The sequence below is a fragment of the Plecotus auritus genome (genome assembly GCF_963455305.1).
Source record: "Plecotus auritus genome assembly, chromosome: 7".
NCBI lineage: Eukaryota > Metazoa > Chordata > Mammalia > Chiroptera > Vespertilionidae > Plecotus > Plecotus auritus.
This window is the reverse complement of record NC_137774.1, coordinates 8,153,825-8,168,507: the sequence shown is the minus strand read 5'-3', so window position 1 is coordinate 8,168,507 and position 14,683 is coordinate 8,153,825. Positions and strand designations below refer to the sequence as shown.

Sequence of the window (14,683 nt, the reverse complement as noted above, 5' to 3'; positions counted from 1 at the left end):
TAAATTCACAGACTTCTATTGAAGAGCTTTAGGGACCCACGAACCTCATGAATTGTATGCAAATGTGTGTATGCTTATTGGGGTGGGGTGGGGGGGCGTGAAAAGAGAAGATCTATAGCTTCAATATATTCTCAAAGAAATCCCTAATGGCAATCCCTAGCACAGTGCCTGACACACCAAAGATACTCAATAGTGTCTGGAGAATGAATGGACAAACGAATGAATGAAGGAGTGACTGAACGAATGCATGTGCCTCCATGCCCTAGGAGACACCACACATGACCTGGAACACACTTCCATCTGTATCTTTGGAGATGGTGAAAGCCATGCCGGGACCTGAGCCCAATCCTCTCCCAGGCCCTTTCTCCCAGGCCCAGAGGCTACAGCCAGGTGCTAGGACGAGCTCCAGAGAGATGCTTCCCCCGCTTTCTCCCACCTCCACTGCTGACAATGACCAGGCAGAGGCGGGAGTTGTGCAACTCAGATAACAAAGCTTTATTGAATGCAGGAGGGGGCAAGGGTGAGGCAGGATTCAGGTGTGAAGTGCTTGTGTGGGGTGGGGGGGCGGGTGGTGTTGCAGGAGAGGTGATCCCTCAATGAGATCTGTGTCCACACAGCTGGGGGTAGGAGGCGTGCTCCCTAGGCCTGAGAAATGGCTGAGCAGCCTTAGTTCTTGGTGCGAAGGACCTGCTCGTGGGTGGACACCACCTTGCCATCGTGCACGTCCACGACTTTGGTGCGGATCTGGCGACTGGAGGAGGACACTGGGGAATAGGGCAGAGAAGGCGTTAGCAGCGGTGAATAGGCAATGAAGCAATCAGAATTGGGGAGGCCAAGGAGTTGAGAGGAATCAAACGAGCTGCCTCCCTGCTGTCCTGTCTTCCTTCACTGCTCCTGAACTAGCACTGATACGATCAGCACATTTTATTTTTCAGATTAAGGCTTCCAAAGGTTAGGAGTAGAGTCTGTGTCCTCAGACCGGAGCCTCCTAAGAACTCAGACAGGACTGGTTCAGTACAGATTGACCCAAATAGACACAGATTGGCCCAGGACAAACAGAGCCCTGTAGGGCCCTGTCCATGGTGCTGACCCCTAGAACCATGTGGTCTGCCATAGACGCTGGGTCACAAAAGTAAAACATGGAAGCCCACCAGCTCTTAGGCCTAAGGAGGATTTAGATAATGGTTTATAAGGGATACTTGGTGAGAAAACTCTAGCTCAACCCTCCAAGAAGCCCATATCCAACACTCTAGGCCTACTGGGAGACCAGGGCTGGTCCTGAGGCTTGGTGAGGAGGAAAGTCTTACCATCTCTGGATGAATGAGAGCCAGAGGAGAACTGGGAGGAGGAGAGGCTGTGAAGACAGAAAGGGGCAAGATCATTAAACACATTGGGGGTGCAGTGAGTGAATCATGAAGGGATGGACCAGGAGGGAAGACAAGGTACTCACTGGGCATCCTCTCCCTCCAGCAGGCGGCGGTAGGTGGCGATCTCCTGCTCCAGCCGGGTCTTCACGTCCAGCAGGATCTTGTACTCCTGGTTCTGTTGCTCCATGTCGCAGCGCAGCTGAGCCAGCTGCTCCTCCACGCTGCCGATCATCTCCTGGATCTGGGCCAGCTGCATGCAGTAGCGGCCTTTGGTCTCATCTAGACTGTTCTCCAGGGATGCTTTCTGTAAGGGAGGGAAAGAGGATCAAGGATCATTGAGTTGGTCCATCTCTTCCTCCTAGATCTGGGCCCACCCCCGGCCTGGCTGTGCCCCTACCATGCTGAGCTGGGACTGCAGTTCGATCTCCAGGTTTTGCACGGTGCGCCGGAGCTCGGAGATCTCGCTCTTGCTGCTCTGCACCAGCTCGCTGTTGGTGGCCACCTCACGGTTCAGCTCCTCTGTCTGCAGAAAAGAAAACGTTATTCACCCTGGAAGTTCCTGGGAGGCAGGTATCCTGGGTCCCCTGCACCCGAATGGCACCCACCTTGGTGAAGAACCAGTCCTCGGCATCCTTGCGGTTCTTCTCCGCTATCTTCTCGTACTGGTCACGCATCTCGTTCAGGATGCGGCTCAGGTCCACGCCCGGGGCGGCGTCCATCTCCACATTGACGTCTCCACCCACCTGGCCTCGCATGGAGTTCATCTCCTGCACAACCAAAGAACAGTCCACAGTGGGAGCCTCACTCTGGCAGCCGATTGGGGTTCCCCAACCAGAGGCGTTCCTGGCCTGAACATTGCCCTCCACCGACTCAATTCCATCTCTTCCCTCCCTGCTAATCTTCTAAGCTGGCTTTTCCATTGAGCTCTCACCTCCTCGTGGTTCTTCCTCAGGTAGGCCAGCTCCTCCTTCAGGCTCTCAATCTGCATCTCCAGGTCGGCTCTGGCCAGGGTCAGCTCATCCAGCACTCGGCGCAGGCCATTGGTGTCGGCCTCCACACTCATGCGCAGGTTCAGCTCTGTCTCATACCTGAAATGACCGGAGAGAAAAGGAATGAGACAGCTATCCTGACCACACTGAAGGCTTTGTTCTCGTCCTCCCGCAGCTTCTTCCCATAGTTGGCGCCCTGTGAGTGGTTTAGGGTGCCAATCTTGAAAATGGCATGGTTGGACACAGTACCCATTGATTGCTCAGATGCTCATTCCTGGGGTGGGATGACAGGGAATAGGGCAATTTATCATGGTACAGGATTCAGGGAAGGGAGATACTTCTAGCTTCAGTCAACGATAGCACACAAGAACTCCAAATATGACTGCCTCCTAAACTTCAGGGGTGCGTGGGGAAGTGGGGAGTGCCTCTCCATAAAACTGACTCCCAAACCTGGCTGTGGGTTAGAATCACTCAGGTAGCCTGTTAAAATAACTGAATCAGAACTCCAAGGGTGGGGCCTCCAAACCTTCCATTTTTATGAGCACCCTAACGGGTTTTCACATGGCCAGCCTGGCACTCATCAGCTCTGTTCAGGCAATACTGCTCCAGAAATGCCCCACCCTAGGGAGACTGGCCATTCTGGGCCACCACTGCCAAACTCACTTGGTGCGGAAGTCATCCGCAGCCAGGCGGGCATTGTCAATCTGCAGGAGGACATTAGCATTGTCCACGGTGGCCGTGAGGATCTGCAAGGGAAAGGGCACAGGTCATTGGTCAAATGGACATCACTAGCCAGGCTTCACTGCAGCCAGCATCCGGCCTTTGCTTTCACGCACCTCCTCCCACAAGCCTTCGCCGCAGCAGCCTAAAGGGTAACCGCTGGGTGTCCAGCTTTGACCCAGGGCTTTGCTGACTCATGGTCAGCAGCGGGGGTGGAAAGTTTACTGGCCTTCAAATCAAAAGCTCTTGAGTTCTGATCCTGGTTTTACCACTGACTTGTTGCCAAACCTAAACCGGTTCTCAGGGCTTCCAGTTCCCTTCCTACAGGTGAGACCCAGTTCTCAATCTGAATTCTCTCTGCAAAGCCAGCCCTGCCAGACCCTGCAGGCACATGCATTCCTTCCCCAGCTCACAGAGCAAGGGCCACAGGGAGAGCACAGAGAATCAGAAAAGAGGAAGCAGAAGACAAAGATCAATTGAACCCTGATTGGCTGGCGTTCCCTCCCTCACCGTCTTATTTCCCTAATCCACGAAAGGCATCAGCAAGACACCAAGGGAAGCAGGGTCAGCGGGAAGGGCTCCTGGGGTGGGGTGGGAGCACGGAGCAGGGCCAGGAGTCAGATGCCACAAGCGCCCCCCCCCCCCAGGCTCCTTCCTGCAAAGAGCACGTAAGGTCCGCTGCCACTGATGGTCTCTATGGGTTTTCGTGCTCTCCTGGCTGTGGGGTGGGGCCGGCTGGTGCCAGGGCTCATGGGCGGCAGCCGCCACAGCCCAGACTAATGAGCTAATGAGCAGTTTGGGCGTCTAACCGGGTCCGTTACAGCCTTGCTCCTCCCCTGTGCTAGAGAGCAGGTAGCTGTCTCCTGTGCTGGCAGGTGGAGCACAGGCGTTCTAGCCTGGGCTCTGCCGTTAACGTGCGCTGTGTCCTTGGGCAGGTCACAGCACCACCCAAACTACAGCTTCTTCCTCGGTCATGTGTAAGGGTAAGAATTCATGGTCTCGCATGGTCTGAGGATCTGGATTTCAGGAGGGCACGAGCCAGGCAGGGGAAGGGAAGCCGTTTTCCCACTGACCAGTTCTGTGAGGCATCTGGGGCCAGAGTAAGGCATTTCTCCCAGGAACCTAAAGGTGCCCGTGGCCTGAGGCATCTATTGCTCTAGAGTCAGGGAGCTGGAATGGCACCTCCAGCTGCCTGGCCCACCCACCTTGTTCCTGAGGTCCTCGATGGTCTTGAAGTAGGGGCTGTAGTCCTTGACCTCAGTGGGCCTCTGCCTCTGGTACCAGTCTCGGATCTTGACCTCCAGGTCGGCGTTGGCCTCCTCCAGGGCGCGCACCTTGTCCAGGTAGGAGGCCAGGCGGTCGTTGAGGTTCTGCATGGTCACCTTCTCACTACCCACCAGGAGTCCATCACCACCACCAAAGCCAGCACCACCCATGCCACCACCGAAGCCACCACCAAGGCCACCACCAAGGCCACCACCAAAGCCACCACCATATCCTCCTCCGAAGCCACTACCCAGGCCTCCACCAAAGCTGCTGCTGCTGCTGAAGCCACCGCCATAGCCGCCTCCCAGCCCGTAGCCCCCACCAGAGGAGAAGCGGGAGGAGGACATGCCCCCGAAGGCGTTGGAGGCCCGGCAGGACCCTCCAGCCAGGACGGAGGACATGCGGCTGGAGCCACCGCCAAGGCCACAGGAGCCCTTCATGGAGCTGGAGGAGGAGAACTGGCGGCTGCAGGTGGTCATGGTGCCGAGGAGGGAGGTGAGTGAGTGAGCGAGTGAGTGAGTGAGCGAGTCGGCAGAGAAGAGAGAGGTGCTCAGGTACGTGGGAGAAGGAAGCAGGTGCTTTATAGTCCTGAGTCGGGGGCGGGCCTGGCATTTTCCATCCCCCTTGGCTTTCATCACCCACAGGCCAGGCAACTCCCAGCCAGCTCCCTCCTCTCCTCTGCCTTGTCATGTCTATCATATTTTACTGGAAACTCATTGTTTGGGGTGCTTTGGGTTTCTTGTCCCGCCAGGCATGATTCACACGAGAAGGTGTGGGCCTGCAGGCTACACTTTCCCATCGGGCCCTGGGAGCCGGGGCTCTGGGGAGCCTGCATGCTGGGCTCAGTCTGATGGCGGGAGCAGGGCCTCTGCACCATAAACCTGGTGACCTGTTCGTTCCCCACTAACTACGCGAGACTCAGACACTCCTCTTCGAGGAAGCCCACGACGCAAGGCGGCTCCCGCCTCGAGGGACACCAGCACAGCAGGTCATATCACACCCAGAGGCGCCCTCAGCATTGCCATCTGTACAAAGAGACGAGGAAGTTTGGGGCCCTCCTGGGTCTGACCTCAAGGCTGTGCCAAGGAGCCTGTCACATCCCTGAACCATGCCCAGACGGACAGGTGGCTCAGGCTTCCACCTTGACACCCCCTTTAAAGGGAAATCCCAGCAGCTCTCCCCAGCCCTGAGCAAAGACCGTGAGACCCTCCGCGGGGGGCGGGGGGAGGAGAGGGCAGTCCAGGGTGCTAGCTGCTCAGTCTGGCCAGAGGCAGGGGCGTCACAGGCACAGCCAGACACATCAGGAAAGAGCACGCAGCCGATCAGTCCTGGTCCTGCCATTTGCTCCTGTGCCACCGGGATCTGACACTTCTTTGGGCCTCCGTTTGCTCATCTGTAAAATGGAAGCAAACACCATCCACCCTGCCTACTGCGGAGTCAGCTCCCAGAATCCAACGCGGCAGTGCATGTGAAGGGTCTTGTAAGCGCAGTGTGGCGCGGAGCTGGTGAGCACTGCTGTACCCCAGCCTGGGCTCCAAGGGGGTGGTGTTCTCAGGCCCCCAGGGCAGCCCTGGTGGGAGGGACTGGCTCAGGGGCCCCTTTTAAAGCCCCTTGTGGAGCTGGCCCAAGGGTTTATTTTGGGGGGGAAGGAGGAAGGGAGTGCAGGTTCCTGCGAGTGGACTTGAGGGTCCCTGGCTCCTGAGGCCCTGATGGTTAGGGGACATTTCAGGGCTCCATCTTGTTCTGCCATAAGGGCTGGCACAAAGGGACCTCAGCTTTCCCACATCTCCCAGACAACGCCAAAGGCACCCCTCAGGCTGCAGCTGCCTTCCCGCCAGCCCCTCAGCTCCACAGACCCCGGCAGGCATGTTGGGAGGAATGTGGTCGTGTCTGGGGCTGCCTGACACGTCCCTTCTCCCCAGACAGGCCCCAACAGCCCCCGCTGGAGGCTCTTCTGAGGATCAACTGCTCCTGAAAGAGAAGCGAGAAGCAGAGCCTCCCTCTCCCCCCACCCTCCCTGCCATCAAAGCAGATGTAGGGAGCTGCCCCCTCCCACCCCCCCACCCCCCACCCCAGCCCTGCCACCTGGCTCAGGAGCTCAGGAGACAATGCTGAGACAAACACTGGAGGCTGTGGGCTCCCCAAATCTGCAGTGCAGAGCACTCACAAGGATGTGAGTAAGCCAGGGCCCCACCCCTGCCAGACACTCCTAATCTCCTTCCCCAGGAGGGCCCGGCCCCAGCCCAGCCCTGTAATTCCCCAGCCAGAGGCAGCGGGGACTTCTGTGGAGAGACAGGCTTTTAGGAGGGAGAGAGGGATGCTCTTAGGAGGCACGTTGCTGTTGGCTGTGGGTTGGGGGTGGCGGGTGTTCACCAGAGAAAAATGCAGCATCCAGAGGGACCCTGGGAGCAGAAGTGGGTGCAGAGCCCACCACCTGCCTCCCTCCACTGCAGGGACCCCCAGAGAGGCTCCCCAGAGCGAGGGACACAGGAAAAGGCCTCCTGCATTCATGGAACCCAAAGAAGGCTCCTTCCTTGCCGTCCTCCAAGGGGGATCCCAAAAGGTAAAGAGGGTAGGGACCCAATGACACATAAATAACCTCATGCACAGTCTAAGGAGAGACCTTTGCCAGCTTCCCTCCCCCACAGACCCTGGGACCCCGCTGTGGAATACAAGTCTGATCCCCCACTCTGGATTAGACCCCTGATTCACATCCTGAGGCCAACCCCCCTCCCTGCAGACATGGAATGAGGCGCCAATGGCCCAGCCTGGTGCTTGGGACACTTTGAGGAGAGGCAGCTCTCTGGGACAGCAGGGGTTAGTGGAATGGGGCGGGAGGGGCGGGGGGGGGGGTTTCTGTGGGAGCCTGGAGTACCCCCCAATGCTGCACTGCTAGGCAGGCTTTGTGTGGGTGCCTTTACCTGACCCTCCTCCTGCCGCCTGGGAAGGAGGGGTAATGGAGGAGCCTGGGGCGGTGCCTCTTGTGGTCGATGAGTCTCCCCGCACCAGCCTGTGGGGGGGACCCAGGCCAATCCAAACAGATGAAGGGCCTGCACTGTGTGCTGAGGACCAGGCAGGGAGCCAGGTGATGGGATCCTGAGGAGGAACAGCCTGGCCTGAGGAGGGAGCTGCAGCCGATGGCTTGGAGCCCAAGCTGGTGGGAGAGACTGCCCCTGCCCTGAGCAAGCCCTCCACCTGAGAGGGATGAGAGGATGCGCATCAAAATCACTTAAGACGTGAAGAGACACAAGAAAAGCAATGCCTATGTACTCGTGTTCTGGAACTGCCATAACAAACGACCACACGTCTGGTGGTTTAGAATAAGAGAAAGTTCTTCTCTCACAGGTCCGGAGGCCAGAAGTCCCACATCAAGGTGTGGGCAGGTCACTCCCCCTGGAGGCGCTGGGGAGGAATCCTTCCTCGCCTCTCCGGGCTGCAGGTGGCTCCTTGTGTTCCAGCTCCACCCGGCCTTCATCTCTGTCTCTCTGTGTTCTCGTCTCTATCTGATAAGGACACACATGGGATTTAATGCCCACCCCAGTCCAGTATGATCTCATCTCAATTCTCACCACAGTGACAGCTGCAAAGACCCATGTTCAAATAAGGTCAAGTTCTGAGGTTCCAGGTGGCCATGAATTTGAGGGGGATACTATTCAACCCACTAGCCCACCTAACAGACTGGCAGCTGTCCACGTTGCAGAGGCGGTGGTGAGAAATGTGGTAAAGGGACAGCTGTGCACCCTGGCCGATTTAGCTCAGTGGATAGAGCATCAGCCTGGGCACATGTCTGGGTGGCGGGCTCAATCCCCAGTAGGGGGCGTGCAGGAGGTAGCCAATCCATGAGAAATTCTCTCTCATTGTTGATGTTTCTGTCTCTCTCTCCCTTTCCCTTTCTCTCTGAAATCAATAAAAATATATTTTTAAAAAGAGAGAGAGAGATGGTTGTGCTAAGAAATGAGCAGGGCCAATCTGGGAGGCTTCTGGGAGCAGCTTTTTAAAAAATTTAATATATTTTTTATTGATTTCAGAGAAAAAGGGAGAGGGAGAGAGAGAGATAGAAATATCAATAATGGCCCTGGCCAGTTTGGCTCAGTGGATAGAGCGTCAGCTGGGGACTCAAGGGTCCCAGGTTCGATTCTAGTCAAAGGCATATGCCTGGGTTGTGGGCTCAGTCCAATGTGCGGGAGGCAACCAATCAATGATTCCCTCTCATCACTGAAGCTTCTATCTCTCTCTTCCCCTCCTTTCCTCTCTGAAATCAATAAAAATATATTTTAAAAAAAGAAATATCAATAATGAGAGAGAATTTCTCATTGATTGGCTTCCTCCTGCATGATCCCCATTTGGGATCGAGCCCACATCCAGGGTCAGGCTGGGGGCAGCTTTTAGCCTCTCCTGTTCATCCCTCTGCCCACCCAGTCCTCATCACCTGTGTGTAGCTAGGTCTCCTAGCACGGGGGGCTGTCCCTCGTAGAGACAATGTGTTGGGCCCCAGCCTCTGCCACCAGAAAGGCAGGTCCAGCACGGGGCCCGGAGCAGGCTGTCAGGCAGGACTGCAGGCTCAGGAGGCAAGCAGGAGCCTGGAGCACCTCCCCAAGGCCCCGGTCCCCTTTCCCCTAGAGAGCTCTGCCACCCGCTGCTTTCCCAGGCCAGCCAGCCCATCCGGGCCAAGTGTCCTCGTGAGAGCCTGGCTGACACAACAGATGGGCTGAGCCCAGAGTTTCGGCGCCCCTTGCCGTGTCTGAGCCTGCCAGCTGTGAGCGCTGACAGAACAGGCTGACCACCCCGCCTTATAGATGCAAAAGGTTCAGAGGTCGAGGAAACCCCCCAAGTCCACAGCAAGGAAGCTGCCAGCCAGGACCCAATCCCTGCTCTGCCTGCGGCCAGGCTCACTTTCCAGTGCCAACTCCCCTCCTGCGAGGGGGTCCCCAAAACTCAGAGCCAGCAAGGGCCTCCATGGTCATCTAGAGTCTAACAGCCGTGGGCAAACTACGGCCCGCGGGCCGGATCCGGCTGTTCTATCCGGTTCTCTTGCTCTCCCCTCCGCTCCTTTACTTTGAATTTATATTAGTTCACACAAACACTCCATCCATGCTTTTGTTCCGGCCCTCCGGTCCAGTTTAAGAACCCATTGTGGCCCTCGAGTCAAAAAGTTTGCCCACCCCTGGTCTAGAACAAGTCTCTTAACTTTACAGGTTAGGAAACTGAGGCCCCGGGAGGGGAAGGGTCAAGTCCAAAGTCACACAGCAGAGCCTGCCTTGAAAGTGCAAAATGTTTAACACATGCCACCCAGGAATGTGAGCTGGACAGGGGGAGAACAGGTGGGGTCAAAAGAGCCAGGTGTCCTTGTGAGAGCCTGCACCCCAGAATCACACTCGGGTTGTTAAGAACATGAACGGTCAGATGGCCAAGGGCCAGCAACAGATGGGTCCACTCACCGTCTATTAGCTCCCTGTTCAGGGAAAGGGAGGCTTCAGCTCTCCAGCCACTTACCCACAATGCCCACTGCAAACCGAGCTCCATCCCCAACGGCCCAGTCTCGTCGCTGACCCCCACATCCCCATCCATCTCAGGCCTCTGCCTGAATTTTCGCTTCTGTCCTTTCTTTCTGTCCAAATGCCTCCTGTTCTTTAAGGCTAGACCTCAGTTCAACACACAAATTTAAGATATGATTTCTGGCCCAGCCGGCATGGCTCAGTGGTTGAGCATCGACCTATGAACCAGGAGGTCAAGATTTGGTTCCTGGGCAGGGCACATGCCTGGGGTGTGGGCTCAACCCCCAGTAGGGGGCGTGCAGAAGGCAGCAGATCACTGATTCTCTCAATGATTCTCTCTCATGATTGATGTTTCTATCTGTCCTTCCCTCTCCCTTCCTCTCTGAAATCATTTTTTTAAGAAAAGATATGATTTATGCAGAGTGTGTGGCATAAAGTAGAGGCTCAATGAAGGACAAAAGAAAGGGAGGAGGGGAACGGGTAGAAAGAGAGGAAAGGGAAGTTGGTAAGGGAATGTGATGGATGGATGATGGATGGATGGATGGATGGATGGATGGATGGATGGATGGATAACTAGAAAAATAGAGGAGGATGGATGGTGGGTGGGTAGGCCCGTGGGCAGGTGGGTGAATGATGAATGGAACCCAGAGAAAGAGCAGTCATTCCACCCATCCCAGCGTGGGCAAGCATCTTAGAGGGACTTTTAACAGAATAGATGCTAAGCAAGCCAGAAAGTGAGGACGGACATCCCACTTGCTCCAAGACCCACTGGTCTGGGGGCAACCGCAGCCTTGAAGCATCGCTGAGCCCAGCGCTGGGGACTGCATCGGCCTGACAGAGCTGAGAGCGGCGACCGGTGACAAAGGTCCTGCTGAGGAGCTCAGGCTTTATCCTGGCAACGCTGGGGGACACTGAACGGGGTGCACACAGGGGACTAACATGGCCAGGTGTGTTTTACAAAGGCCTCTTGGCATCCGGGGGGCATATACTTTGGCAGGGGGGCAAAAAAGAAAAAACTAGGAAGGAAGATGTTGCCTGGCCATTATCCAGGTAAGGGGTGGTGTTGGCTCAGACCTCTCTTCTCCTGGAAGTCCCACCCCATCCCTCAGATCACCTGGCTTTCCCCTTCTCCGACCTCCCACTGCCTCTGGGGTCTGTGCCCGCCCCCCCAAAGCTTACTAGGGTGCTTCGGGGGCCACAAAAGTGCTGCTCAGCATGTTAATTTCCTGTAATTACTCTAATCTGATGGAGGAGACACAGCCCTTGCCCTTAGAGATGATTATTCTCATGGGGGAGGGCAAATGAGCCCAGAGCTTTCTCTGCTCCACGGGCCGGGCCGGGGCCGAGGGGAGCACGGAGCCGAAGAGCCACCAGGTGGGGTGGGTACCACACGGAAGGCTTCTTGGAAAGGTTGCGTTTGACTCAGGTTTTCGGAGAAGGAAGAGCTGTGGATGGGCGGAGTGGGGAGAAGGCATTCCCAGGCAGGGGCGTGGCTGTGGGAACTCAGGGAAGTAGGCAACTGGGAGCCAGAATGGCTGTGTCAGGATCCTGCACTACAGGGGCCTCGGGTCAGAGGAGAAGGGAAGACGGGAGAGGGTCCTGGGGAGCTCCAGAGAGAGAAGGAGGGATGTTCACCATCAGAGGTTGGGGAGCAGATGCGGCATCATGCAGCCCCCCCTCCTCCGGGCTGACATGTGTGGGATCCAGGAAGCAGCAGGGCCTCCCCAGTCAGTCAGGGGGACTCAGTCTGGGCTCTCCACTCCGCAGCCATGTGACCTCGGCCCACTCACGGCAGCCCCTGAGCCTGTCTCCTGTCGAATGGGCATAACAGTTTCTGCCACGCAGGATTCTGGGCAGGGGCCAATACTTCGTGGCGGTGGCCCGCACGGTGCTGGGCACAGAGTCAGCGTTTGGGAAATATCTCCCTTCAATGAATCCCTAGATGCTTGCCCAATGCGGGGCAGGGGTGAGCGCAATTGGAGAACAGGTATCGGGAGTCAGGCAAAGACAGAGACAAAGAACAAAGAAGAGTCCAGGAAAGTGCGGGGGCGTGGGAGTGACAAGAAAAGGAGGAGGCCTCGGAGGAGCTGCTGAGGCCAGCGGGGCCCAGGTGATGAGCTGGCGAGTCAGTGAGGGCCTGGCCAGGGCGGAGTCTACGGGAACAGGCAGGCCCGGAAGCCCTGCTGGGGCAGAGTCAGCAGGACAGTGTGGGTGTGAGGGGACCAGGCACGGGAGCTGCCAGCAGGACCCCCACGCTGAGCTGAGGGCCAGCACGGCCTCCCCTGGTCTGGGGGAGGGAGATGGACAAGCCCATCTCCGGTGTCCAATGAGGTCCAGAGGCCAGCCCTGGCTATGCAACCGGGGCAACAGCGGTGTGCACATGGGCATACACACACACTCACACACACGCATGCACTCGCGCGCACATGCGCACACACGCGCACACACGCGCACACACTCATGCACACACTCACGCACACACAACTAGGCTTTGCTCTTCCTCCTTCTTCCATAAGACTTGAACCGTGTCTGAAGGCCTCCCTGAACTCATCCTTTGGCCTCATGGCCAGAGATGATCGGACCAAATTTTGAAAAGCCCTAGGAGCCTGACTGGCGTGCCTCAGTGGTTGACCTATGTACCAGGAGGCTACAGTTCGACTCCCGGTCAGGGCACATGCTTAGGTTGTGGGCTCGATCTCCAGTGTGGTACATGCAGGAGGCAGCCGATCAATGATTCTCTGTCATCATTGATGTTTATCTCTCTCTCTCTCCTTCTCCCTTCCTCTCTGAAATCAAAAAATATATATAAGAAAGAAAGAAAGAGAGAGAGAGAGAGAGAGAGAGAGAGAGAGAGAGAGAGGAAGGAAGGAAGGAAGGAAGGAAGGAAGGAAGGAAGGAAGGAAGGAAGGAAGGAAGGAAGGAAGGAAAGTCCCAAGCAAGATTTCTGGGTGGGCTGGTATGGCCAGTGGCTGGATTCATATGACAAACCCTGTAGACATATGTGGCTGCCATCCACCGCCCCCACCCCCCGCCATGACCAAGGACAAAGGGACTGATATCAGAAGAAGGTGGGGCACAGATTTGGCCCCAACAGCCACCCCAAAGTGTGTCTACTGCAAAAGGGAGGTAGCGGTAACACAGGGAAGAGGCTGCTGATACCTGATGTCTAGCTCTGGGTTTCCTGGCAGCCAAGGCAAAAAGCGAAACAATGATGGAATAGAAAACTCCCACTAACTAACAAAGAGAAGAGTGAACTCATAGCATCTGAAGGACACTGACAGCTTCCGTTTCCTGAGCTCTGCTCTGGCAGGCACTGTCCTGGGCATTACCTCTGAGTCCTCATTTCGTCCCTGGGGAAAGGTGTTACCTTCTCTATGTTAGAGACTTGGAGACATAAAGGCAGGGGCATTCCCCTGGGCCTCCCTCTCCAAGGGCTGACCCCCCTCCCAGCCGCCACGGAATGTGTGGGTGTCCATAAAGCTGGGTCCCCTATCCCTGCCGGCGTCACAGCCCGCCTCCTGGACCCACCAAGCTCCAGCCACTTCTCCTGGGCACTCACTGGCCAGAATTCCAACTGTCAGCACCAGAGACTCTTGCCTGAGGGCCTCCAGCCACCACAGCCGGTCCTGCCTGTGCAGGAGGCAGGCTGGAATGCTAGGAAGTTGGTGCCACCCGCTGCCTGAGAGGCGCCCCGATCTGGGACTGATGGGATCAGGGGAGAAAAGCCCCAGCTCCCTCATCTTTTGGGAAGAATTGTGGGGGCATATCTACACTGTCTCCTGGGGTCCCGCAGCAGGATGAGGCTACAGCTGTCCACAGTGTTCACGTGCTTGATAACACACCTGTCAGTAGCCCTTCCCTCCCTTCCCCTCTCACCTACCTGCTCCCTAATGGTGTTTCCCGAGACACCACCCAAAACACTTCTTGCACTTGAATTTTTGTCTGAGAGTCTGCTTCTGGAACCCACACTGAGGCACATGAGCTTTTTATTATTATTATTATTATTACTTTCATTTATTTTGTAAAGGGAGAGAGACATGGAAACAGCAATGATGAGAGAGAATCACTGATCGGCAGCCTCCTGTACACCCCACACTGGGGATCGAGCCCACAACCCGGGCATGTGTCCTGACCAGGAATTGAACCGTGACCTCCTGGTTCATAGGCCAACACTCAACCACTGAGCCACACCAGCTGGGCAGACATGACACACTTTTAAGATTAAGCTGTATTATTTTGAATATGTTTTTCTTAAGACAGGTATCACATGATCTCACTCATGTGTGGAAATCTAAGTAGCAAGATACACTGATGATTGAAGTGGATCCAGAGACATGGAAGCATTAAACAGAGTGGGAAATCTCGAAGGGAAGGCAGGGGAGGGTGGGTGGGCAGGAAGTAATCAACCAAAGACCTTGTATGCGTGCATGCATGGCCCATGGACACGGACCATAGGATGCTGAAGGCCTGGGGTGGGGGTGGGGACAGGATGGGAGGGGTTCATGGGGGGAGAAGGGGACATATGTGATACTTTCAACGATAAAGAATTATTAAAATAAATAAAGCCCTCAAGACAGCAAAAATAAAAAAAAATCAATGAATATTTTTTTCTTAAAACGTTGCAATCTAGGCTTTCTTAAATCTAGACAGTCAAGCCCTGATTTGTAGCACTTACCACTTCCACGACGTAAACACCCCACTGCCTTTCCCCGAGAGGAGGAGGAAGAGGAGGGCAGGCATCAGCCAAGATGGGGCTGCCGGGGAGCTTGGATTTGGTAAGCACAGCCCACCCTGCACCCACCACTGGCACCTCTGGGAGAAGGAGAACGAAGAGGGCCGTTCCCTG

At 56.1% G+C, this 14,683-nt stretch overlaps 1 protein-coding gene across 1 annotated transcript; it reads right to left on the bottom strand.

The window, feature by feature from the left end:
- Positions 1-473: 473 nt before the first annotated feature.
- LOC308254284 (keratin, type I cytoskeletal 14-like) lies at positions 474-4,892 on the bottom strand. The gene is made up of 8 exons (XM_080680241.1): positions 4,282-4,892; positions 3,020-3,102; positions 2,299-2,455; positions 1,973-2,134; positions 1,765-1,890; positions 1,451-1,671; positions 1,308-1,354; positions 474-764 (listed from the first exon to the last, which is right to left on the bottom strand). The coding sequence occupies exons 1-8, from the start codon at positions 4,819-4,821 to the stop codon at positions 667-669; spliced, it is 1,434 nt and encodes a 477-aa protein (XP_080536367.1). The 5' UTR covers positions 4,822-4,892; the 3' UTR covers positions 474-666.
- Positions 4,893-14,683: the final 9,791 nt, after the last annotated feature.

Coding starts and splice junctions, on each gene's coding strand:
- LOC308254284 (XM_080680241.1), bottom strand. CDS start 4,821: ATGACCACCTGCAGCCGCCAGTTCTCCTCCTCCAGCTCCATGAAGGGC. Junction 1,891..1,972: donor AGGACTGGTTCTTCACCAAG/GTGGGTGCCATT, acceptor TCTTTTCTGCAG/ACAGAGGAGCTGAACCGTGA. Junction 1,672..1,764: donor TGCAGTCCCAGCTCAGCATG/GTAGGGGCACAG, acceptor CCTCCCTTACAG/AAAGCATCCCTGGAGAACAG.